The sequence below is a fragment of the Haemorhous mexicanus genome, chromosome 2, assembly GCF_027477595.1.
Source record: "Haemorhous mexicanus isolate bHaeMex1 chromosome 2, bHaeMex1.pri, whole genome shotgun sequence".
Lineage (NCBI taxonomy): Eukaryota > Metazoa > Chordata > Aves > Passeriformes > Fringillidae > Haemorhous > Haemorhous mexicanus.
The window spans coordinates 44,891,351-44,915,419 of NC_082342.1; the positions used below are offsets into that span (position 1 = coordinate 44,891,351).

The 24,069-nt window shown below is 37.6% G+C and overlaps 1 protein-coding gene across 1 annotated transcript; it reads left to right on the forward strand.

The window, feature by feature from the left end:
• Positions 1–2,986: 2,986 nt before the first annotated feature.
• Positions 2,987–23,877, forward strand: CFAP300 (cilia and flagella associated protein 300). The gene is made up of 7 exons (XM_059838606.1): positions 2,987–3,118; positions 3,552–3,633; positions 5,220–5,292; positions 10,593–10,759; positions 12,990–13,162; positions 18,480–18,546; positions 23,490–23,877. The coding sequence occupies exons 1-7, from the start codon at positions 3,009–3,011 to the stop codon at positions 23,619–23,621; spliced, it is 804 nt and encodes a 267-aa protein (XP_059694589.1). The 5' UTR covers positions 2,987–3,008; the 3' UTR covers positions 23,622–23,877.
• Positions 23,878–24,069: the final 192 nt, after the last annotated feature.

Sequence of the window (24,069 nt, forward strand, 5' to 3'; positions counted from 1 at the left end):
CAGGATGTGACAACAGCCCTAGTGGTTGAGGCACTTGTGATAAAAAAGCTTTGAGCTTGGACTTCCTCAGGCTGAAAGATGGTAAAATCCTGAGCTTCCTCTTCCTGGGTGATGCCTCCAGTTGGTTGTCTTTTAAAAGAAAAAAGCAGAGCAAGCAGAGGTGCTAATTCCTGCCCTCACCCGAGGATCCAGAGTCTGACTCTGGAGGAGACAATGACTCCTGCCTTGCAATCTTGAATTATTGAAGAGTAACCCTTGGGGCGGTGGTGGAGAAAGGGAGAAATTCAGATATACCACAGACTTCTATTCACTGTTTTAGATCCATTTTTATTTGGCTTCTAATTGGCATCTGTCTCTCACAGACTTGAACTTGTAATCTTTTATCAGTGCAAGTGCCTCTAATTGAACATTGATACCCCACAAATATTCTGCAGGAGATGAACTTCACTGTAATGTACAGTGCCTTCTATGCCGGATGTTTCTAGTCCTCACTACAGACTGGATGCAGGATCTGAACTCTAATTCACTTTCCATCAGACTTATCCCACATTATTTTAACACTGGAAAGACTAATTTATTTCACAGATTAATGTATAGACTGATAATTACCCCTTTCCTCCTCCATTTGGCTAATTCGCATGGCTTAACTATCCCTCAGCAATACTGAAGCCTTCTGCAGGAGGGAGGGAGGTGCTGCCATTCAGGTTCTTCACTACCACCCCAACTGGAACAGGCTGCTCCTCTGTCACCAGCTGACCTTTGCCTTAAAGACTGATGCACTTTGCAGAGGTACAACAGGGCTGGTCCTCTGTAATTTGATTTTTGTTTGCCATGGAAAGGCTGGTTTGTTTGCTTTGCACTTAAGGCCTGCAGTTTATTCAGCAGTGTAAAACTCTTCACAATCACACATAAGAAAATAAGTGAAAAACAAACAGAGCTGAAAATTTGTCTGCCTAAAAGGGAGTGACTACTATTATCCGGTAAGTATATTGCTTAGCAGTATATACTTACCAGACTTCATTTTACAGCAGAAAGATACATTTTTCACCCTCCAAATGTCTTCTGTGAGACGATAAAATCCTCAGCATTTTAAAAAACCAATTTCAATGTCTGTGTTTAAAAGACTACTGTGCCTGACTTTCTTCAACAGCCATGAACATGGCTGTTGTTCATGACATCAGAGGATACTGAAGTCAGTGTTTAAACTAAAAGTCCCAATTTAGCTTTTATTATTGTGTACTGCTTAAACTGGAACTACTGAATCATAATCTATGATAGGTAAATGGCACAACATTAAAGAAATTAATTCCATAGTTTAGAGTTTCCTGTCCTGATCCCTCTGGGCCAGTCCTGATGTCCTTGCTCATTTCCTTACTCCTGATTCATCTGAGTGTTTAAACACTCTAGATTTCTGTGGGGTTTTGAGCATATGCTAGTTGATTCAACACTTTAATCAGACAAAATCCTCACTAAAGTCTGTAGGATTTTTTTCCATAAAGACCTAAAGTTTCAGTCTTTTGTTTGTTTGGTTTTTAAATCCTGCATTTGAGTCCACTCAACTTGAAATTAAGAATTTATGTGTTTGGTAGTTGTTGCTACACATCACTCCCTGCCCAAACCAGTTCTTTCACTTTGGCTATTTAATCACCAGCTAATAATATTAGTGGCAAGAGGAATTTAACAGACGGGGTAGTGCTGGAGTAGGTGGAGACTTGTTGAGAAGAAGGTTATAATAATTTGTATCACATGCTACCACTTTACATTATATTTAAACACTGAGAAGAAAGGCACAATTTTTCTTTATCCCCTCTTGAGCTACCATTTAAAAAAAATCTTTAAACATTTAAACACCTTGAAGTATACCATAGTTTTATTTTCCCTCATTGCTTAGGTGTGAGCAAAATTTATTGGGGAAAAAAACCCACAGAACTGTGCTGCAAAATGCTTGGAGAAAACAGAATGGAGAAAATATAGGGGAATGGCTCCTTAAATCTCACATACATAGCTGCTATACAGCAACTTGGTCTGCTGAACTGCAGCCCACTGCACTGTTAGAAAATCCAGTGAGTATGTGGTGAGCAATTAATTCTACTGAAACTGTGTTAACACAGGGCTTCTTAACAGGCTTATGATATCAATTTCTTCTGAATTCCTTTGGTTCAAGCCTGATTGATGAATGGCTCACAAGTTAAATCTTTGGAAGCCTTTTAGAGGCGGATGAGACCAGGTGATGTGTGCTGGCAGTTTTGACTTCTAATCAAAGATGTGGGCCAGCTTAATTTTTAAATTTTTTTATTAATTTTTTTAATTTTTTTTTTTTAATAATTAGAGACCAACAAAATACTGCCAAACTTCTTAGACATGGGAATGCTGCTAAGCCTGAGCAATAGATTAATGGGAAAATTACAGTTTTGGAAATTCGTGGCTAAGCAAGCACAGGCTTTGGAGGGGGTAGGCTGCTGAAAGAAATAGCATGAGATGTGCAGTAGCCTTAAATTCTCTCTGCTTTCCCTGCAAAGAGCAGGAAATTCCCCAACCTGTGCAAGGTGTCCCTTGCTTTAGCAGACTTGAGGGAATAATTTCCTGAAATAACAATAGTCTTTCCTTTAATTTCGACAGGGAAGAGTTTGAAAGCACGACTTCGATGTTCCCAAATGGCTTTGCATCCTGGGAAGCAAGCAGCAGCCCTGATTCACTAGAAGCTCATAATTCATAACTCTGGCCTTTTCCCAGCTAGTTTTGGTGTTTCGGCGCTGGGGTGGCCGCGGCGAAGGCAGCAATGGCAGCCCTTGCCTCGGCCTGCTGGGCAAGCCTGAGTTTTCCTGGCGCAGAGACAGGGAGAGAGGGGAGAGGGTTGGTGTTGAATTAAGGGATTCTGTAGGCAAACAACGCAGAGAAGGGGGAAGCCGAGTCGGCGGGCCCTCACGGGCGGCGGAACGCTCGGGAGCGGGGCCGGGCTCCGCTCCGGAGCGGCGCCGTCTCCACGGCAACCGCCGGGCCGCGGCAAGATGTCCGCGGAGGGCGGGCGCGGCGCGGCGCGGGTCGTGTTCCGAGCGCTGCCGCAGAAAACCTTCTCCTGCCTGCAGGACAGGGACATCGCCGACCGACTCCTCAAATGGTGGGGGGAGCGCCCGCTGCGGGATGCCTCTGTCTAGGGGCGGCGGGGGAACAGGCGTGCTGAGGGCAGGAGCCATGGCCGCGCCCACAGGACGCCGGCTCCGGTGGGGCGGGTCCGCGTCTCTTTCTCTTATTTTTAATTTTTAATTTTTTTTTTTTCATTTATTCTCCCCAACCCCTTAATTTGAAGTCCCCTTGGTATTCTGCAGGCAGGCAACCCGCGCTTTCGAGGTGTGAGGCGTGTGTCCTGGCCTCCCACAGCGAGCCGAGATCCATTTCAGCTTCGCAGCGGGGCTCCAGCGCAGCCCGAGCCCTCCAACGAGGGGTTGGAGGCGCTTGTAACTGAGAATGGGGGTGAAAAAACAAAGTATAATCAGTCAGAATAGGGCTTTATGTATGTCTTCAGAATATTTAATCTCATTTTTCCATTTCAGGTCCATGCAAGGCAGGATCACAGCACAAGCGTTCAGTTTTGACCAGCAGTTTAAGCCCTATCAAAAGGATGGGTTTCTTATGGTAGTTCTAAATCCTTTGTATTTTAAGTATTCCCCCCCACCATGCAATTATATTCAACATTAGCAGTATTGAACGCTATTGGCCTGCTCACTGTCTCCTTGAAAGGAGGTGATTTAGGTGTGGTACTCAAGTCCCTGACTTTGTGGGTTAACTGTATTGTACAGTAAAAATATTTTAGTCTGTACTAATGTTACTCTGCTTTAAGAGGGAACAATTTAGCCTTTCAGGATTCCCAAGAATGGAAATCTGAACTGGATGCTGATGTTGGCTGCAGGGTTTCGTGTTGGGAAGTCTGCATAGTGTGAGACTTCAAACAGTGTACCCGCGCACAGCTATCAGTAAATTTCTCACAGTAAATTCAGAGTGCAATTAGATGTGCATGTGCACCACATATCTGGAAATATAACTTCTGAAATTTATTGAATGCCATTGCTTTATACTGGAATTTCGAACTCCCAGCTTTTTGAGACTCAAATGTCTTGCTGATTTTGTGTCCTCCATTTCACTTGTCTGCAAAGTCAAATCTCTTCATCCGTTTGCAGACAGAAAAAACCCCAAACCTGTGGTTTTAAGAACTATGTGATTTTTACATCTGTTGTTTTAAAAACAACTCTTTGATGTTTTATATGTCTAATTTATATTGTTATCTTGGATAAAGAATTCAGCCTCTTTATATCTTAAAGAAATTCACACAGAGATGCACCAATATTTATTTCATCTTCTACTGATAAACATTTCAAATTATTGAAGTTTACAGAATACATATTTACCCTCTCAGTGCTTGTCTCTTTTGAATTTAAAATGTAAAAATACCACTGTGAAGTTATGAAATATGAAGAGCTGTGAAATAATTGGGAAAAAAGGACCATTACGTGTAATATCCAATCTCTCTGTATCCCAGAGGGGTGATAAAGAAATCTAGTGTTACAGAAACTGAAAGATCCATAATTTCATTTGCTTAGCAGTTTCTTCAGTGATTATTCACTCTGTAAGAGTGGGTTTTCTTAGTTGGCTTATCGTCATGGAAACTTGTCACCTACCAACATTACTGTGGACGTCTCCTTTTCTTAATTGATAAATCAATAAGTTGAATTATTCAGATCTTACTCTGTATCTGTGTAATAATTTTTGTGTGTCTCTACACTTCTCCAAACTTGAAATTTAGTTAAAAAGAGTAAATTTTAAAATCATACTTGGCATTTCATTTTTATGCCAATTTTACTTGGCATTAATTCCCAACGACATTGTATGCAGAGATAGAACTTTCATTCTCAATTTTTCGTACCTCCATGAATTTCATACATTTTTGTGTGTTCTTGGACTAAAACTGTTTTATTATAAAAATTTAATACTACATATATAAATATTCACCTGAAGAGATCTTCTGTGTATAAAAGACACTGGCTACACTGAGTTACAAAATGATGGATTTGGTGGTGTGATATTTAGTACACAAACTGGTAGATCATACGGAATCTGCTTACTAATTGGAGCCTTATAATTTGGATTGAAATATTCAAGGCACTGTAATTGATGATTTTCTGTTTCATTTCATTAACTTGTATTCTCTTATTTGAATATTACAGGCATTTTTTAATGATCAAAGTGTGAACTCCAGTTTAAAGTTACTGTCAGCTTCAGGACAATGGACCACATTGGGTAAATTTAGAATAAATTAATCTTAAATAAAAAAGTCTATGTTTTAACTATTTTGCTCTGATTTACCATAATGACAGTTCATATATGTGTGCTTTCACCTAGTTGAAATATCTTAAAGAATTACTTATTTTACTAAGTAATAGGAAGAGATTCTATTTCTAGAATAAAATAACTAAATTGTCACCCTTTATGCCTTTTTTTCTTTGACCCCTGCATCATTCCATAAACCAAGCACATGAAGCTGTTTATAAGTGGTTTGTAGCATCCAATTGACCTGATCATGTATCCAGACATAAACAACTCCATTATTGGTGGAATTATAATAGTACCTTGTGCAGATACCATTTGCAAATGTTAGAAAAGGGCAAACTTGCGACCTGACTTGGGACAGGTCTGAAATGATTGCTCTGTTACAAATAAAAGTTGAGAGCAGAGGATTGGTAGAGCACACCCTGAGCTTGTGTAAATCTGCTGTCTGTACAGTGGTGATGGAGGCACAGAGGAGCCCCATGGGACAGATTGCTCTGCTTGCAGCCATGCCATGAGGGTCACTTCAACTTTGTTGCCATATCAGAAACTTCTGAACACACTCTATTAGGTCTGGAGATGCAGATGAGACACTAAAGCAGGAAGGCCAAAAGCAAACAGCAAATTTGTGGCTCCACTTTGAAATTGCATTTTTCGTGACGTAAATGGCACACAAAAATTCACGGCAATTGCATGTGATAATGTAATGGTGTTTTATGCATAATGTGATCTCTGATATTGCCAAAGTGATTTTCTGTAATAGGAGTATCTTAGAAGAGGGTAGTGGGAAGCCCTCATTTCTTTTGGTTTGTCTGCAGATATTACTGTGTGTAAATATTTAACGGAGCTTTGAGAATTTTCTAACTTTTCCATTTCAGCTCTCTGGAATTGACATAGGTTTTTCCCACTATATACAATGACACTAGACATTGCCACTTTTTTGTCAGCAAAAATCCATTTTCCAAACACTTCACCCAACTGTTAAAACAATTGATATATATATAAAATGCAGAAAATCTGTCAAGTACCCCTTCAGGTACCTCTTTCTCTGGCAAGCAGAAAGAAAATAGATGTATTTTAAGCCAGTAGTAAGCCTTTTCTTGCTTTAGACAGGATTTGTTTTAGGCTATCTGTCTAGTCTGCAACTTGACAGTCCCTGTAGTGGAGGTCAGCAGGTTACATACCTTGTGTTAAGAGTGGAGGGGTCTCTTGCCAAGTAACCCAGCTTAACTCTTGGTTCTGCTCAATCTTCCTCCGCACAGAAGTGAAGCATTTTGTCTCAAGGACTGGAAGGGTTCCCTTTCTAAATCCTGAACAGCTGGTATACCCTGTTTGCTCTTAAAATTTCATCTTCCCATTCTTTGCCTATTTTTGGTGAGGAATGTTGGCACATTTTTCTATACTTAGTCTTCATGTGCATTTTTTGAAAATATAGTAAGATTTAGCTGTGAGTGGGAGGAGGTAAAAATCATCTAGTAGTATTTTCTTCTTCAGATGCACTGATACATTAATCCAGATATACCATTTGCTTATCACTGAGGAGTAACTTTAAAACAACATATCTGTTGTTAAAAAATACTGGAAACGGGCTTATTTTGCCCTTTGGAAAATCTGAAGAAAATACATAGTCTACATTGATCCAAATGCTACATTTATTCTGTTACAAACAAAATGTTAGGGGTTTTTTGGTTTTTTTTTTAATGGGGGAGATAGTTTGAATGCATAATATAGGGGGGGTTTAGATAGATCTATAGAAAACTCCCTACCCTTGCCCTCCATGAGATTGGGCAGAAAGTAGATATGGACCTGCAGAAAGATGTCAGCATTATAAAGGAAATGAATAAAACATTACAGTAGTGTTTGTTTTCACAATTTTTTTTTTCTTTTTTAAGGCTGTGGTCCCCTGTCACCTTTTTACTTAGGTTTTTTGTCTTGATAGAATTCCACAGTAATACATTGTTTTAAGGACTTCACCTTCAACATTGCTTGAAATAAAACATTTTAGGTAAATGACACACAAGGATATTCTCTAATCTGCTTCCTCTGATCAGATACTTAATGACCAAGTCTCACACCAAACTTTTTTGCCTGTAGGGCATTTCCCTAATAGGGATATTTTTTCACCTTGTTCTGGCTGCATGGCAGAGTATCTGATATTTCTGATGTGCTTTAAGCCACCTATCCATCTGTTACTCTGATATTTCAAAAATAGAAGCAGCAAAAGGAGCAAATTTGATGCATACCCATTTATGTATTGAGTCTTGTGTTTTTTAAATAGCTGCAATGAGAACTAAATAGTTTTTTTCCCCTGGATACATTGCTGGCCTTGCACCTGTCAGCAGTCTTAGGAGGCAGGACTGTATCTGCTTAAGCTCAATTAACACTTGAAAATTTATCTTCAAAGGGGTAAAGTTACCATCTATTTGTGTAAATAAAATATTAGGATTTGCCTAAAAAAGGATTCTTGAGTTGCCATATGTGCTTAAAGCTTCAACAATTTCTGTCTTTAGAATGGGGTTTTAAAATCTGAAATCTAAAATCTTAAATTAGCAATTTTTAAACTGCTATTATAGGTTATAATTTGCAAAGAATTTTAGATGTCATAAGAAACCATAAATCATCAACCTACAACTTTTACTTTTGAAATACCATATTTTTTTAATACTGAGCACTGAACTTGCATTACATATAAACTGTTTTGTAAATAGTAAGTTACAAGATATTTTTCTGACATAAAAAACTTTCTTAGATTTTGGAGGAATTCTAAATATACCCAATCCAGGGTTTATCTGCCCCATACTGGATATGTGATGTGTTAATTTAAAAGTATTCTGGGAGCAGTTTATAGATATTCCAGAGCTGGCTGTTATAATAAGCTTAAACTGTTTCAGGATTTCTCAGCTCTTTGTTTTCCACTTGTAGAGTTGTCCAGGCATTTCTTCTTCCTTTTTCACTGCCTACTTTTATAGTGTTATTAAAACATATCATTCTTGTCCAGGAAATTTTGAATTTCAAATCTCACCTCTCAAATAGAGACAAGGACCTTCCAGTGTATTTAAACATTTCCATGTGTAGTTTGATTTTCTGAACTACTGAATAAATTACAAAGCTCTTGATTTTTTTTTTTCATTATTAAAGTTTTCATAAAACCTTTTTTTAGAGCAGAAGTCTCCTTCCCTTTCACCAATAATATCCTTATAACTTAAAGCCTATAAATATCTAAATTTCCCATACTTTTAGCTCAGTAATTGGATCTTTCACTTTTCTCAAGTCACTTAGCATCTGATATTTGTTAGTCAACTCAAGTTTTAATGTTAATTTTAAAATAATTTATGTGATAAAAGCTGATTTGTCTCATAATAAATCCCTTATAAAATAAAAATTCAATCCCTGTGAAAGGGAGCTGGAGAATTAGAAGTTGGAGGAAACTGGAAGTGAGGGGGTAGGAGGAAGTACAAATAAATAAATATAAATCAGTTTGGTTCTTTTGCATAGGTTGTAAAGCTGTAATTCATGATTTTTCTGACTTGTTCTTGGTTATGCAATATGATTATTTTGTATAGTCACTATCTGTACATGTAGGCGAAGGTACTAAGCATTTATTCTTTAACAAAAGGTGCCCTTTTCATAACCATTGTCGGTAGACAGGAAGCCAAGCAATTAAATGCTGTGCTTTTGTCTTTTACAGATTTTCTTGATATCACAGTGGTCCAATAAAATAATTTTAAAATTTCCTGTCAGTATTTTAGCTTAAGTAGGCATATTTTCAAGCTATCAATTTATAATTTCTCTTTTTTTTTTTTTCCCTGGTATTGATTGGTTGGGTGGTACAGTTTACCCAGGTTTAGGTATTAAAATGCCAGCCCTACTTAACCTATGAATGAGTAGTCTCTATGTAATAGTATATGGCAGAAATCCCAAGGTTTTCTGCAGGTGTGGGCAAGAGAAAATTTAGTTTATGCTGTGGTTAAAAATATTAGGATTGGAGTGAAATGATCAGTGCTCTTGGAAGCATCATGGTTCACACATCCCTTTCTGGCATGTTTCTCGTCCTGAAATGCTGTCATGTAGAGGCAAATTTTTACATTTCTTGAAGAGTATTTCTTAGTGATCCTTTAGGTCAGTTTGTCAGGACAGCACTGAGTTTTATCTTAAATTGTATGGTAAAAAGCCTTTAGATACTGTGATGTTGCTGGCCAGTCTCCCATCAAGGGAACCTACAGGGGAGAAGAGATCAGAATAAACTCATGGACAGCTGGAATGTTGTGAATATTCTCTCTGCTGAGACACACTGCCCTTGTGCTGAATGCTCACTTGTGCTCTTCTCCCTTCTCATGTTCAGAAGCACTTTGAAGGTTGTTTAGGCAGACCTGGAGATAGGTGGAGAACATGTTCTAACATTTGGGCTGAACACTTGGACTGCAGAGAGCAGACAGAACTGGGCTGAGTTCAAAGCTTCTTAAACTTGGGGCCTAATGCTATTTGAGATGCCATAAGTTATCCAACACTGTGCAGACAGATTTGTAGATGTAACACTGTATACAGAGAAGATATTTGCCCTTATGGACTGATACCTCTTTAAGGAAAATACTGTAGGGCAGGCATCTCAAATGGCTCTAGATGTCTAGATGTGAGCAACAAGATCCAGCCTTGGATGATCTGCAAGCCAAGGGAAAAAAATGATGGAAAAATATATTCTGCATTTAATGATTACAGAGGTAATAGTCGAGATTCATGCAGGAAGTGCTGATAGTACCTCTTTCTTCTTCTGAAATAACTGCTTAATAAAGCCTACAGTGGCTACAAAATAACGTTTTTAAAAGTTCAATATAAAACTTAAATAAAAAAATTCTTCGAGGCCATGTTTATTTTGGTTTTTACTTTGTGGGGTGTTGTTAGCAGCTAGTGACTTCTGTACTTCATCATGCCAAATTTGGCATATGTCCTGAGATGCTTTAGGGCTTAAGCTGTGGAATATGATTTTCTGAGGGTGTGATCTAATGCGATGCTGGGTTCACACGGTGTTCCATCTATCCTTAGTTTCGGTTGATGGTATTTACCAACAGGGGGAGCAGACACCTGAGCCTTAATGGAAAGTAGTATTCAGATGAATTTCATGTTTTCTTTACATTTAATTCCTTCTTAGCTTTCTTTGGCTTTTTTTTTTCTTTTTTTTTTTTTTTTTTGAGGGACTCTGTGATTGAGTCATACTTACATGATGTGTGCCTTTTTTAAAAACATGAAACATGCAACCAGCTTCCTATATCTTCCAGGTTCCAAAGTGACAAAAATTGAAGCTACAGTGGTACCCTGTACACAGATTTCCATGTCATTTTTTGATCGGCTGTACTCTGAAGGAATTGTTAGGGAAACTGGAACTATTGTGAAATGTTATGATGACTATTATGATGATATTCTTATCTCTGATGAATTAAGGAAGGTCAGTATAGTAATGAATAATTTATTACAATTTTTCCTACTCTATTAGGTGCTATAAGGACACATTTTTCAGGTTGTTTTTTTTCCTGACAGTAAAAACAGGCATCAGTAGCCATGGTTTACAAACAACTGAGGCACTACAGTGCCTGAATATGTAAAAGCAATTACTTGTTTTCCAGGTGAGCCCTTTTTCATTTTTAGGTGGGAGAAAAAGGTAAAGCCTTCTTCTACCCACCTATGTCTCAGGCAGTCAGTGCTGGCGGGTGTGTGGGGAAATGCAGCTGCTTGTTTGCTTAGGAGGGGGAAACAAAAGGTCCAAAGAGAAGGTGCTGTGATACTCAGAGCTGTAGGTTCACCCAGCCTTCCAGGTAGTGGATGAAATTGAATGTATTCGATAGCTGCATCCTGAAGCGTTCCTGGACAGGAATGCTGATCACATCATATCTGAAGGCATTTAAAGAAAGCCATCTTAATACATTTGCTCTAAAGCAAGAGGAACTATGGAAGAGGAAATTGTTTTTCAGTATAATACTGGAAAATAATGAAATACAACTTCTGAACAGGCCTGCAATGTGAAAGTGTTTGTTATACTCTAATGGAAGTATTAGAAAGCAGATTATCTGAAAAAGAATCTCTAACAGTGGCACCCTTTTAATCAATGTATGTCTTTACTGTGTTTCTTTTGACTTCATAAGCTAAAACCATTTTTTAAATTTATGTTTGTGTAGCATTAGCAAAGCATAGTGTGGGAGAACTGGATTTTGCTCTTCCTTGTATATATAATCAACATAAGTACTAAATAATTATAGAGTTGCACTCATTTGCACTTGGCAAATCCTTTGAAGGCAATGTATTTGAACCAGTGACACTGGTTACAGGATGTGGCCTGAAATACTGGTCTGTCTTGTAAAGTTCTGGGAAAAGGTGAGAACTCAAGCTCATGTTTGAATTTCAGATGTAGTTTGTAGCCTAGCAGTTCAAAATAGTATGCATTTATTTATAAGTTGTGTACATGTGAAAGGTTTTCTGAAAGTTAAATATATTGTATGTAGAAAGGTTAGAGGCAACATTTAAAATTAGAGATAGTTGGGGTTTCAGTGTCTTCCCAGTTTCCTTCCTGTGGAAGTGATGTGTGTGTCAGCATTTGCAAGTTTAGGGTTTAACATTGGTTTGAAACAAAGGTGATTCCTACTCCTAAGACCTAAGAGAGCAGAAAGAATAAGTCAATATCCAGGAATGACATCAAAATTCCAAATTAATTAGTCAGGGCTCTAGGACAGAAGACTGTAGGGGGCACCAAACTGTCTCCTGGTGTCAGAGGGTAGCCCTTGGCTGCAAGACTCCATGTTTCTTTCCTACCTGCCATGTGTTCTCTTGTTTCAGCCAAGGAGATTGGGATATGTATGAGTTGGCCATCCAGAACAGTTGTTGCCCTGACCCCTTTTTACTCAGGTTGTGTAGTTTTGCTATAAAGAGGGCCAGAGAGCAGTGGGCTCATGTCTAACTTTGACCAGTTTGCCTGGGCTGGCATCTGCAGTTTGGCTGACATGACTCAAATGTCTTATAGCTGTTGTGAGTTACAATTCTTGTCCACATTTACAGTGTTGACACTAATCTAGAAAGGCCTCTGTGTTCACATAATATCTCAGCAAAAGGCAGGTGACACACATGGAGGCAGCTGGATGCATGTCTGGCTTATCCAGGCTACAGATCAGGGCTCACTGCAGTCGGCAATAAAGAATGATGGGAGTTTGAGTGATCTCCTCTGGGAGATCCTAGAATTCCCTTACAAATGTGAAATAACTGTGTCAATTTAAAAATAAAAAAGCAAATGTTACCAAAAACAGTTACCAGCAATTACAGCAATTGATTATCAAATTGACTGACAGCAATTGACATATCAAATATAAGCAGATTATTTTCAGATTGCTTGTTTCACTAGCATGACAGATAATTAACCAGTGAAATAACAAGACTTGAAAAATATTCTTTTTTGTCTTTTGGGCATAAATCTGACAGTGATTCTGCTTTATATTATATGTAAGAATTTTGAACCTAATTGCATCGATGGAAGAAGAATTTAGAAATACATATTTCCGTTCCTCATCCATATATTTTACATGGACATAACTTCTGTGTACCATACAGCATACTAGCTGCATTATTTATAAACTGAATCTTAAAGAAATTTTTATCAATTTGACCTGTTTGTTTTTTCCTTGTTCCACAAGGTCTTGGTTCTGGAGGATTCAGACCATTATGACTTATTTACTCAATTGGATCGCGAGGAATTTCTGTTCTGTCTTTTTAAGCATTTTTGCATTGGAGGAACTCTTTGCCAGTTTGAAGATGTAGTTGACCCATACTTAGAAACTACAAAAGCTTTTTATAAAGACTTGGTGAGGTAAGTGTTACTCACTTTCTGTACAACTGTGTACATGTACTATGCATAGACACAGTGTTGATTTGTGTAAACTTATTGTACATTATTACTTCAAAAATGGAGCTGTTATTTAATCCACCTGCAAGCTTATTTGTGTCCAACTATCAAAATACCATGGAACAATGGCAGTAGTTCAGTGGCCAAAATATAAGCAATTTTAATTGCATCAGTCCTACATAAGAACATTTTTAATATTACAGTTATGGACATTGATATATTATAATTCATTCCCAATTTAAAGATACTTTTTTTTCTGTAATCATCTGCTGAAAACATGGCATAGTACTGGAAACAGACTATTCCCACTGCCATTGATAAAATATCAAGTCTTGCCTGTATGATATTGGGCTACTTTCAATTGGACTGCTTTTAATTTAGGATTTAAAAATTGAAATAATTAGTTGAAACTTTCAGTTCCATGTATTTTTTATTCCTGCTGATTTTTTTTTTAATACAATTGGATTTTAGTCTTCCTAGTTCTGCAAATACTCTTCTCACAGTGTAAAGCTAAGGGTGTTAGAATCTTGCTGTTATTACAGGGTGAACTAACACACATTTTTTTTACCAGGTTTGGTGTATGGAATTGTTTGGAACTTTATGTGAGGGTTTTTTTTCCACTGAGATTAGAGGTAATTGATCAGAGGCTTAGATTCAGACTAAAAACACAACTTTCGCCCTGCTTTGATATATCCATATGCTGACTTCTCTGATTGACAAAACTTCTTATGTTCTGGTTGCTGGGAAATGGAATGCACTTATTGGTTATACAGACTCATTCTTAGTTAAGCTTATAGGAATATAAAGATTGTAAAAGATATTACTAAAATTTTTGCTTAGTATGAGTAGTTTTGGTATTTTCATCTCATACATAGATGGGAATCAAGTGGGTTCTTCAGAAACACAGCATCTGACATAAAAGGATCCATCAATGTTTAACTCTACCCTCCCTTTTCTTTTATATTGTTCATTCTGCACTTGAATCAAGTTGCTTGTTCCTTCAGTCCTGGGCCATAGGTGACTCTGCATTGCCTACAGCTGTTTCTGCTCTTCTGTTGCTGAATTAATCTAGGACAAAGTGCAAATCCAATCTGTTCCTTCACTTTACTGCTCCCCTTTGCTATTGAGTTGTTTTATCCTAAACATGTTCAAGTTCTGTTCTAAGCCACTCATTTTCTTTACCTTCCTATCTCCTTAAACCTCTTTCCATTCTTTTTCCTTTTCATGCTGTAAAATTTGACAGGGATGTGAAATAGTTCTTATTACTTAAAACAGAAAAAAAGCCTCTCCAAGATCCTCCTACAATTTCTCCAAGATCCTCCTACAATTACCTTTTCTGTATCCTCAACCTGTTCCCTATTAGCCCTTTGTATTTTCCTCTTGTGTGCCGCTTCTGTCCTTTATAAAATATTTAGGAGAAAATACTTCAAGTGTATATTCCTGTGCTGTTTGGGTTTGTTGTTTTTTTTTTTTTTTTGCCAGTTGGCAGATTGCTTTCTATCCTCCCAAGTTTTCAAGTGATGTAACTGATCTTCAGAATTTGTCTACCATGTGTCTCTCTGCTGCCTGTAAATGTCTGCTTGTTTCTCACTGCCAGAGGAGCTGGTGTTAGCACTGGTTACCAGCTGAAAACAAAACATACCATTTCACTGAATCTTTTATCTTTCTCCTTTGGTATTGAGTTCTTTGTCAGTCCCATGAGAAAAGCTTTTGATCTTGACATTTCAGACCTTTCCTCTCCCTTCAGAATCACAGTTGTCTTTTTCTTGGTCTCATTTCTGCCTGCTCCCAGTTTATCCAAAATGATGCTTCTGTTTTATTTCCACTGTGTTAAGAAAGAAAAAGACAGTGACAGGCTCTGGATAGGGACACTAATGACAGTCTTGACTTAATTTCTAATTTCTGGCCACTGTGTTACTTCATTCTTGCACAAATTACATCAGAAAATAAAGCAATTAAAATTATTTTCTTATTGCCTCTTATTTTCAGTAAAAGATTGCTGATTATAGTAGTAATCCCTTAAATTCTCTTTGCCAAAAAGTTCACCCTCAAATTCCTGTTAAATACCAAGTTTTGTTTCAATTATTTTTTAAGACTGCTGTCCTCTGTGTGTTTTCATCATATCTTGGATTACAGTTGTGTTGGACACTTTCTACTCTTTATAAAGTGATATTAAAAGCTTTTCCTGATATTAAAAATTCTGTAAACTGTACTGACCTTAAGGTTTAATTTTTATGTTTGAGGATCTGAAGGCTTGGTAAAAAAACAACTGGATGCTTCAATAATTATTTGCTGCTGGCTAATGATGTGCCTTGAAAAATTAGCTGACACAGATTGATTCAGTCTAATAACAGTAAACTTATGGATGTATAAACTGCCACTGTTTAGTCCTTTTACAGTATTCCTTATGGGCAAGAGCCTTGGCATGAGGAGTTCCACAGAAGTGCCTTTACTGCAGGGAGCAGCAGACCTGTAAATGAGCTTTTTCCTACTTTCCTTTATTACAGCTTTTTTTTCGGGCCATACCTGAGTTCTAACTCCTAGGCACTAGCATTCAAAATACTGTCAAAAGTTTTGATGTTTCATTTTATTAAAGCATTTCCATGTGTATTGCTTTATTATGAGAGATTGCAATAATGTTTTTGAAATTAACAACTCTAGATATTTTACAAGCTAGGAACTTCCAAATACAGCTACTAAATGGCAGACATTTTTTTCTTTGCAAAAAGAGTGATGCATTCTTACTAAAAAAGTAATGCACAACTTGTAGTCTGTTACTAACCCATTGGTAATTAGTCTGTGATCAGTTGAATCCATCCAAAATTCTAGTGTTTAGTGTTGTATCCTGTATAACCTAAATAATTTCAAATCCCTATTCCTTGTTGTAATATTTTGATTTAAAGGATATATTTACATAACAAAACCTCATCAATTAAAATTTAATCTATGAATTTCTGTTGATAAATCTTGTCCTCTGTACTTAACCCCTGATTTTTCTGATAGTGTCTCTCCATGGTTACAGCTGCTGTAGCATCTAGTAGTGATTTCTTCATTTCCTTAATCTCCATCTCCATGCCCTTTTCCCCATAATGAATGTGAAAGCATTTATTGTTTGGAAAGCCTAGTAAAATATTGCCAGTAAGGTTAGGATATAAATAAAGCCCAAAGTAAATAGAGAGACCATGAGGATGTTTGCTTTTCATAAAAAGAGAATAGATGCACATTAAATGATAAACTGCCATATCAATGAATAGTTTAGAAGTTAACAATTTGAAAGAATGTGGGGCTATTAACGTTATTTTTAAGGAAATACTATCCTCTTCAAAAGGACAAGATAGTTTTTTTTCTAAAACCTTTCAGGGGGGAAAAAGAAATAGAACAAATGAGCTTGTCAAAGGCAACCTCTTGGTTTTCTTTCAAGTTGCAAAGGAAGAATCTCATCTGATTTTAACAGACACATTTCTTGCCTTAAAAAATAACCAAAGAATAACCAAAGTACTGAAAATAAACATTTTGAAAAATTACTCACAGGAAGCTAACCACCAGGGGAAAATTTCTCAAGGTCATGGAATAAATAGGAAGACTTATTCTTTTTCAATTGTTATTCTGGTATCCTAAAAATAGATATATTATATATATATATATATATATATATATATATATATAACATGGAAATTAAGAAACCAGAAATTTATAGCATAGTTTTCTGACAGAAGAATCTGAAGCCAGAGTAACTTAAATGCAACTGTTGCTTTTGAGGGTGGTGATATATGGTAGAAGGCAATAGTGCCACTAATCCTCTATGTCTTGTTCTGAAAGTTGTCACTCTTTCCACATTGATGGTTGAGGAGTTTCTGAACTGCTGCAGTTACAGCCTGGTGTGTCAGCATAAAGTGACATCTGGGTTGGTTTGGCTTAATGCACTGGTCTGTAAACTGCAGTGGTTCAGAAGCTGAGTCATGAGGTAGCTGAGCTGTCCTGCTGGGAAGGCAATCATCTCTGGAGGGGTGGAAGGGCACACAACTGGGGTCACTAGTGATTTCAGCAATGCTGTCTTCATCCACTGTTGAGTATGTCAACATGTCAGATGCAACAAAAAGTTCTGAGAAAGCCTCGTTACTGACTGACCACAGGGAAGATCAGCCTCAGAGTATAGGTTCAAACATGACTGTGTCATTACTCTACAGATGAAATCAGTTAATTGGAGAGTCAATCTCTTTTATTGGCTGCAGAGATTGAATCAACAAAGGTGCTGTTGGTTGATTTGGGGCTCCTTTGTTCTTACAAAAAGAAGCTTTGCCAAAGCACTGGTAACAGGGGACTGTTGTCACAGCTAGGACCTGGGGTGGTGTTCAACTCTTGTAACTTGTCTATACTGGGACCTTTCTTGGGAATGGAACCTATTTGTGACAAGGCAAGTTTTGAGATATGTGTTTCTTGGAAGCATGTAAGTATGGAAGTTTTAAGCCTCAACTATTCCACAGTGAGTTAATGTAAATGGGAATCTGCAAGATTAGATACATTAATAGCAGTTGCACGATCTAATTTCTGAAGAAATGTAAGCATCACTTAAAGCAGACTTGAGGAAAAATGATATATTAAAATACTTTAAATAAGTTGAGATGCCTGGATTCTTTGCAATAATATTCAGTGTTATTAGTAAATGTGATTAAAGAAATGGCAATCTTCACAACAAACAGTCTAGAAATATAAAAGCTCGGAACTAATCCCATCCCTAGTTGCATAGCTGACTATATATACAAAATTCCAAAGGAGAAAAAAATAAACCTAAACTATAATTATATAGTAATTAAAAATGAGCTAAAGAATGTATTTCTTCACCAGTACTGCTGCTACTTGTAGTCTGTATTAAAATGCATTTCAATTTGCAGGTTTCTTTCTCAAAGAATATGTGAAAAGATTTTTATGAAATGTTTAGCTGCATAATTTTTCATATCTATCAAAATGAAAACTCTGTATTTGGAATCATCTAGGTCTGGGTAATATTGCTGTGATTTGGTAGCTGAGAACAGTGAAACCAAGTCAGATTACTAGATATATTCAATATTTTTCAGTTAAATGTCATAATAACCATGTTACGTAACAGTGGCCATAACTTTTCACGCTCAGTATAACATGAGTTGAATTTTAGCTATAAATTTGGCCTTCATAAAATTTGAGCAAGGATACAGTACATATGTTTAAAATGAATTTAATAAATTAAAGAGTCTAACAATCAGTACTTATGATATTAAGTATGTATAATACCCCTGTATTTCAGTGTTCAAAAGAACCCTGAAACAAAAGAAATACGTATTATTTCTACAGTCTTCAGAGTGTCTGCATATGTAAGTATTGATAATTTTTATATGGGGTTTTACAGTAATATACATAACATGAAAATAATGAATTTATTTTTACACAAAGAAAATATAATATTCCATTGTAATGGGTTATTTTACCATAACTGTCACTTTTTTATTCATGGACTCTTTCTCTGATCTCATCCTGTTTCTCATCCTCTTTACTAACTCTTCATTAGTAGCCACCAGCTAAAGTTTTATTTGGTAGCTCACTAAAAATAGGTTTACTGGATTACAGTGGAAGAAGTCATAATAGCATCCAGAAACCAGTTAATGAAAAAAAAAGAATGGTTTAGATAATAATAAAACTTGAGTTAACAGTAAGGATCAAGGATGCACTCTTGACTTCCCGTAGTTCTGTTTTTTGAAATGATGCTGGAGTTTTTTGAATAGCTTGTATTGTATCTGGTTCTGTAAACACTGCAAGGAAGTTTAGTAAACAAAAAGGCTGGGGTAGTGAGATGACTGCTAACCTCTTTTCCCCTCCCTTGTCAAGTCTCATTCCTATCTGTTTCCCTTGCAAAATCATACATTTAACATCAAGATAAGTTTGAGAACTGGCATGTTTACTAGATTCAGCATGTCTGTCATTTAAGTTGTTACAGTAGGATGAACTACTTCAAATTCTTCTTGAGTAACCAGAATATGTGATAATTAAATGTCAGATAATGTACCAACTTTCAACAGCAGTAGCTGATGTCATTTCAGACTGCACAAACTTCCCTGTAGGTTTCCAATAGCCCAGTTGTTCATCTGTTGGTCATCTTTTAAGTACTATGTATGATTCATAAAGGCTTTTGAAAATAAACACTTTATGGGTGTATCAAAATTTATCTTTCTGCTAGGTTGCAAACTGTAATAAAAATAAAAAGGCAAAACCCTGGTAAGTGGATGTTCTCCTGTTATTACTGTTCCTTTCACACCTCTAAATCAAATGCATTGATAGGAACTTCCCAGAGTTCTATGTTTAGGCAGATGGACATCAAAGAGCTCCCCTAACTGTGTTGGCCATACATTAAATATCATCAGTACTACAAAGAAAAAAACAACAAACAAACAAAACCCCAACCAAACTTTAGCAAATTTTGTAAACAAAATAGACAAAAGAAGATCCAGTGTTAATGCAGAGCAGCCTATCCTCCTTATATCCTTGGAGGAAAATTGGGCATTACTGCACATTCTGAAAATCTGTGGGGTGAAGAAGAATTCTGAAATTATGTTTTCTGTTAAAGAACACGCTAAAGAATTTTCTGTCAGAAAACAGAAAGGCTTAAACAGTGTGTCTAGACTGTTTGATGGTTATGTGGATCAAAACTACTCCACTCCACATGGCACTTACAGGAAGGACACTTATTGGAGCACAAATGTCTTATGTTTGGGATGAAAAGTTTCTCTCAAGGAGATAACTACATTTCTGCAGTGGATTTAGTTTCTGAGTTCATTTGATAAATGATTGTAGAGTGTTATTATAATTCTTATGTTGAGCTGACAGTTTTTAAGCCAATTTTTCTTGGTTTGTGTCTGGAAGAAAAGGACATACCCTCCTAGCCTGATGTAAATAGATAAATAATTTTTAAAATAAATAAATTTTAAAAAGCTGATCTTATAAAAGTGACTTGTGCAGCTGAGCACAATTTTAAAACAGTATCTAAAAAAGCACACTGTTAGAGATGTAAGTATTTCAAAGTTCTAAGTTGTAGTTCACACAATCACAGAATGTGCTGAGTTAGACAGGACCCACGAGGTTGCTCAAGTCCAACTCCTGGCCCTGCACAGCACCATCCCCAGGAGTCACACCATGTGCCTGAGAGTGTTGTCCAAACATTTCTTGACCTCTGTCAGGCTGGTGCTGTGACCACTTCCCTGGGGAGCCTGTTCCAGTGCCCAGCCATCCTCTGGGTGAAGAACCTTTTCCTGCTGTCTAACCTACACCTCCCAAATCAGCTTCATGCTGTTGCCTTAGGTCCTGTCACTGATCACCACAGAGCAGAGATCCGTGTCTGCCCTCCTCTTCCCCTCACAAGGAAGCTGCAGACTGCAGTGAGATCTCCCTTCAGTCTCCTCCAAGCTGAAGAGAGCAAGTGACCTCAGGCACTCCTCATACAATTTCCCCTCAAGGCCCTTCACCATCATCACTGCCCTCCTTTGGACACTGTCCCACAGTTTAATGTCTTTTTTCTGTTGTGGCACCCAGAACTGTCCCCAGCACTGAAGGTGAGGCTGCCCCAGAGAAGAGCAGGAGAATCCCTTGCCCAGCTGGCCATGCTGTGCCTGATGCCCCCCAGGACAGGGTTGGCCCTCCTGGCTGCCAGGGCACTGCTGGCTCATGCTCAACTTGCCACAGACCAGGACCCCCAGGTCCCTTTGTGTGGCACTGCTCTGCAGCATCTCATTCCCCAGTCTGTCTGTACATCCACGGCTGCCCCATCCCAGGTGCAGAATCTGGCACTTTGTCTCGTTGAACTCCATATGGTTGGTGATTGTCCAGCCCTCTAATTTGTTGAGGTCTCTCTTGCAAATGTTTGTAGAGCTCTTGAGCATCAAAACCTGATAGACCTGGGCATCACAAGAGAAATAATTTTAGATCTTGTGACAAAGTACTCTGTTGAACTCCAAATACCCTTGAGGGCTTTGGAGCTTTTGGAGCTTTGCATATAATGAAATACTTTTACAGCTTAAGTATTGGAGTGTTATTTTAGAACTTTCTTTACCTGAACCCAAACTGTGGCTGTGTTAGAAATCAGAATAATGTAAAGTTTATTCAATAATTATTTTAAAAATTTGTCAATTACATTATGTAATTTTGAAAATGTTCAGCAGTATTTTTATTTCTGTTTTATGCTATGCATATGTATTCTTAAATCATCAGCTGTGTTGCTACAAAGAAAAAATAAAATGATCCTACTCTAACATCAGTAAATCAATCATTACACCCCCTGCATGTGTGAACCAAAGTCCACAGTGCAGATAGAATTGGTATGATTCTTATTTTGTGTACATGCATGAATGTAAATATCAGAGCCTTTATGCTCAAGCATTTTAGGGGTTTTATGACCTCTTTTGCTAATTAAAATTAAGAACCTTTTTATTTAATTAGATTATATTGATTATTTTCCTGATACTAAGTTAGGTATATCCTAACTGATATCATCCAGCTTGAAATGTCTCATCGCCAGAACTTACTTTGTTTTTGTACTTGAGTTGTTGAACAAATTTTTAGTGGGCTTACACTGCCTCTAAACAGTCAAAACCTCAACTGCCATCCATCAATTCCAGATTGCAGGAGTGGGATCCTCAGTAGCAGTGGGAAAAGAGTTTAACTAGCAACCACATCTTGATGTTGATCTTTTCTTACTTTTTTTTTCTTCAGTTACATGCATGAGCTTAGGTTATTTTTGGATCAAATTGCAAAGGCCTTTTGATGCTGAGCACTATAAAATCTTAAAATTTGCTCTCCTTACTGCAGTTGAGAATCCAGTGTTTGTTACACATGTATCCTAAGAAAACACCTGAAGAAAGATAGGTATCCTACAACTGGAGCTACAGAGGTTGTATGCTGTGCCGCTTAAAAATAGAATGCTATTTCTAGCTTGGGGCATTTGACTACCATTGGAAAATTCTGGGAATAAACATTATCAAATCTCTACCTGTCTAAAACAGTGCTTTTATGAGGTGCTTAGCTTAATTTAAGATTTAGGGGATTGAATAATTCCTCAAAGGAAGACACCAGAACATCTAATAAATCTTCTAAATAGCAGGAGAAAATGGGATGCCAACAGCTAAAGGATAAAATTCACAAATGGTCCTTGGTGCAGAAATGGGGACCCAGCTCTTTTTCTTCTCAGCTGACTGACTTAACCACTGACAGAGATTACAGTTTTCATGTTTCCTTGGTCCAAAAAAAGACAGATTATTTTATGCAAAGGAAGACAGCTTCAACAGGAGAATGCAAGAGATGTGAAATACGTAATAGTCTGTAGTCTGAGTTTAAAATTTTCCTGGAGAAAATGAACAATATGTGCAATGTAGCAGTTTCCCTCAAGCAGGAAAAGTGTAACAGAACCCACATCTCTTCAACTGTTGTACAAAGGTGTTGGGGAGCAGGAGAAAACTGTTACAAGTTTTAAAAGAAAGGAAGTGTCAGCTACATATTTATTGGTCTTTCACATGTTCATTTATCACACTGACAAAATAAAAAAACCCAACACTTTAAAAATCCCTCCATCTAGTTTCTGGGTCCCTACTGGATTTGAAGTGTGTCCAGCTGTGCTGCTCTGTCAACACTGAAGCTTTTATTGACATGTGCAGACGTAGGATGTTAACGCGAAGAGCCCAGTTCCCCTGCTGATTGTCAGCTGAATGCATTTTTTTCAGAACCAGGATTTTGCAGCTAGGTGTCTAGAATCCCTTCAAACCCTTCCTGAGGACTCGCACACAAAATGTTTCCAATAATAGTCCAAAGTCGTTAATGTGATCTGTAATAAGCGTTTGGATAAATGCAAACATTGCAACCTGAATAGATGCATTAGCAAATGTTGAGTGAAAAAAAACTATGGATGGAACAGCTTTATGTATTAATATAGAGTAAGTGATTACTTTTCTCTTTCTAAGGAAACATGATGGGCTGTTGTATTTTAGGCTCTAATTGTGTAAACACATGATTACATGTTTTATTTTACATTTTATATTAATATTACATTTACCTCAAGGTTAGTTGATACATCCAGCCAGAATTACTGCGCATTTTGTAGTGTTGGCATCCTCATGGGGACATATACCATTTAAATAAACTGTGGTGTATTTGTTCTATTCTGCTGTGCAATGAACAGTTACAACTGGAACAAAATTATTAACTTCAGATTTTATTAATTCTATTACAGATATCCCTGTTGTCCCTAATACTGTTTTGGTTTTTTTCTTCCTCTCAGGATGCTAATGGCCTGTGTTACCCTTCCAGCAAAAGCCACCAACAGACTTTTGCCTACTTGATTGTGGATCCCTGCAAGCGACACGTGAATATTCTGTATCACTGTTTCGGTGGAAGCCTGTTTACAAACTAGTTATAAACCTGTCTGGTCCCCAGTTTTATAATGGAGGTTGCCTTCTTTCTGTTGGGTTCAGGTAGACATTGCATAGTTTTCTGACGAGGAAAGCTCTACTCCTTGATGACGTGCTCGGAAGTGCTTCCCGTTCACTCAGATGTTACTGTGTGGTTAGTGACAAAAGTTTTTCGGTATTTTATAGTTCTTGAAGCTGTTTTCTTGGCCTTTCCCCGCCTTCCCTCACCCGTTTTATCTAATAAAATGTATTTCTCTAGAGGTCTCGTTATTTTTATGAGCCAGCTTTACAGACCCGCGACGCGTAACTGCAGGGGAGGCTCTGCTGTCGGTGAAAGTTCTGCGGAACCGGGGAAAGTGCGGGAGGGGACGGGCGGGAGGGGTCCCGCGCCGATGCCCCCTCCGGGCCGGGGGCAGGGAAGCGCGGCCGCCCCTCCCCACCCCCTCGTGG

Bases quoted from the DNA above. Each gene is read 5' to 3' on its own strand.
- CFAP300 (XM_059838606.1), top strand. From the start codon at position 3,009: ATGTCCGCGGAGGGCGGGCGCGGCGCGGCGCGGGTCGTGTTCCGAGCG. The intron at 3,634-5,219 runs GTAGTTCTAAAT...TGAATATTACAG, and splicing joins AAAAGGATGGGTTTCTTATG to GCATTTTTTAATGATCAAAG. The intron at 13,163-18,479 runs GTAAGTGTTACT...CCTGTATTTCAG, and splicing joins TTTTATAAAGACTTGGTGAG to TGTTCAAAAGAACCCTGAAA.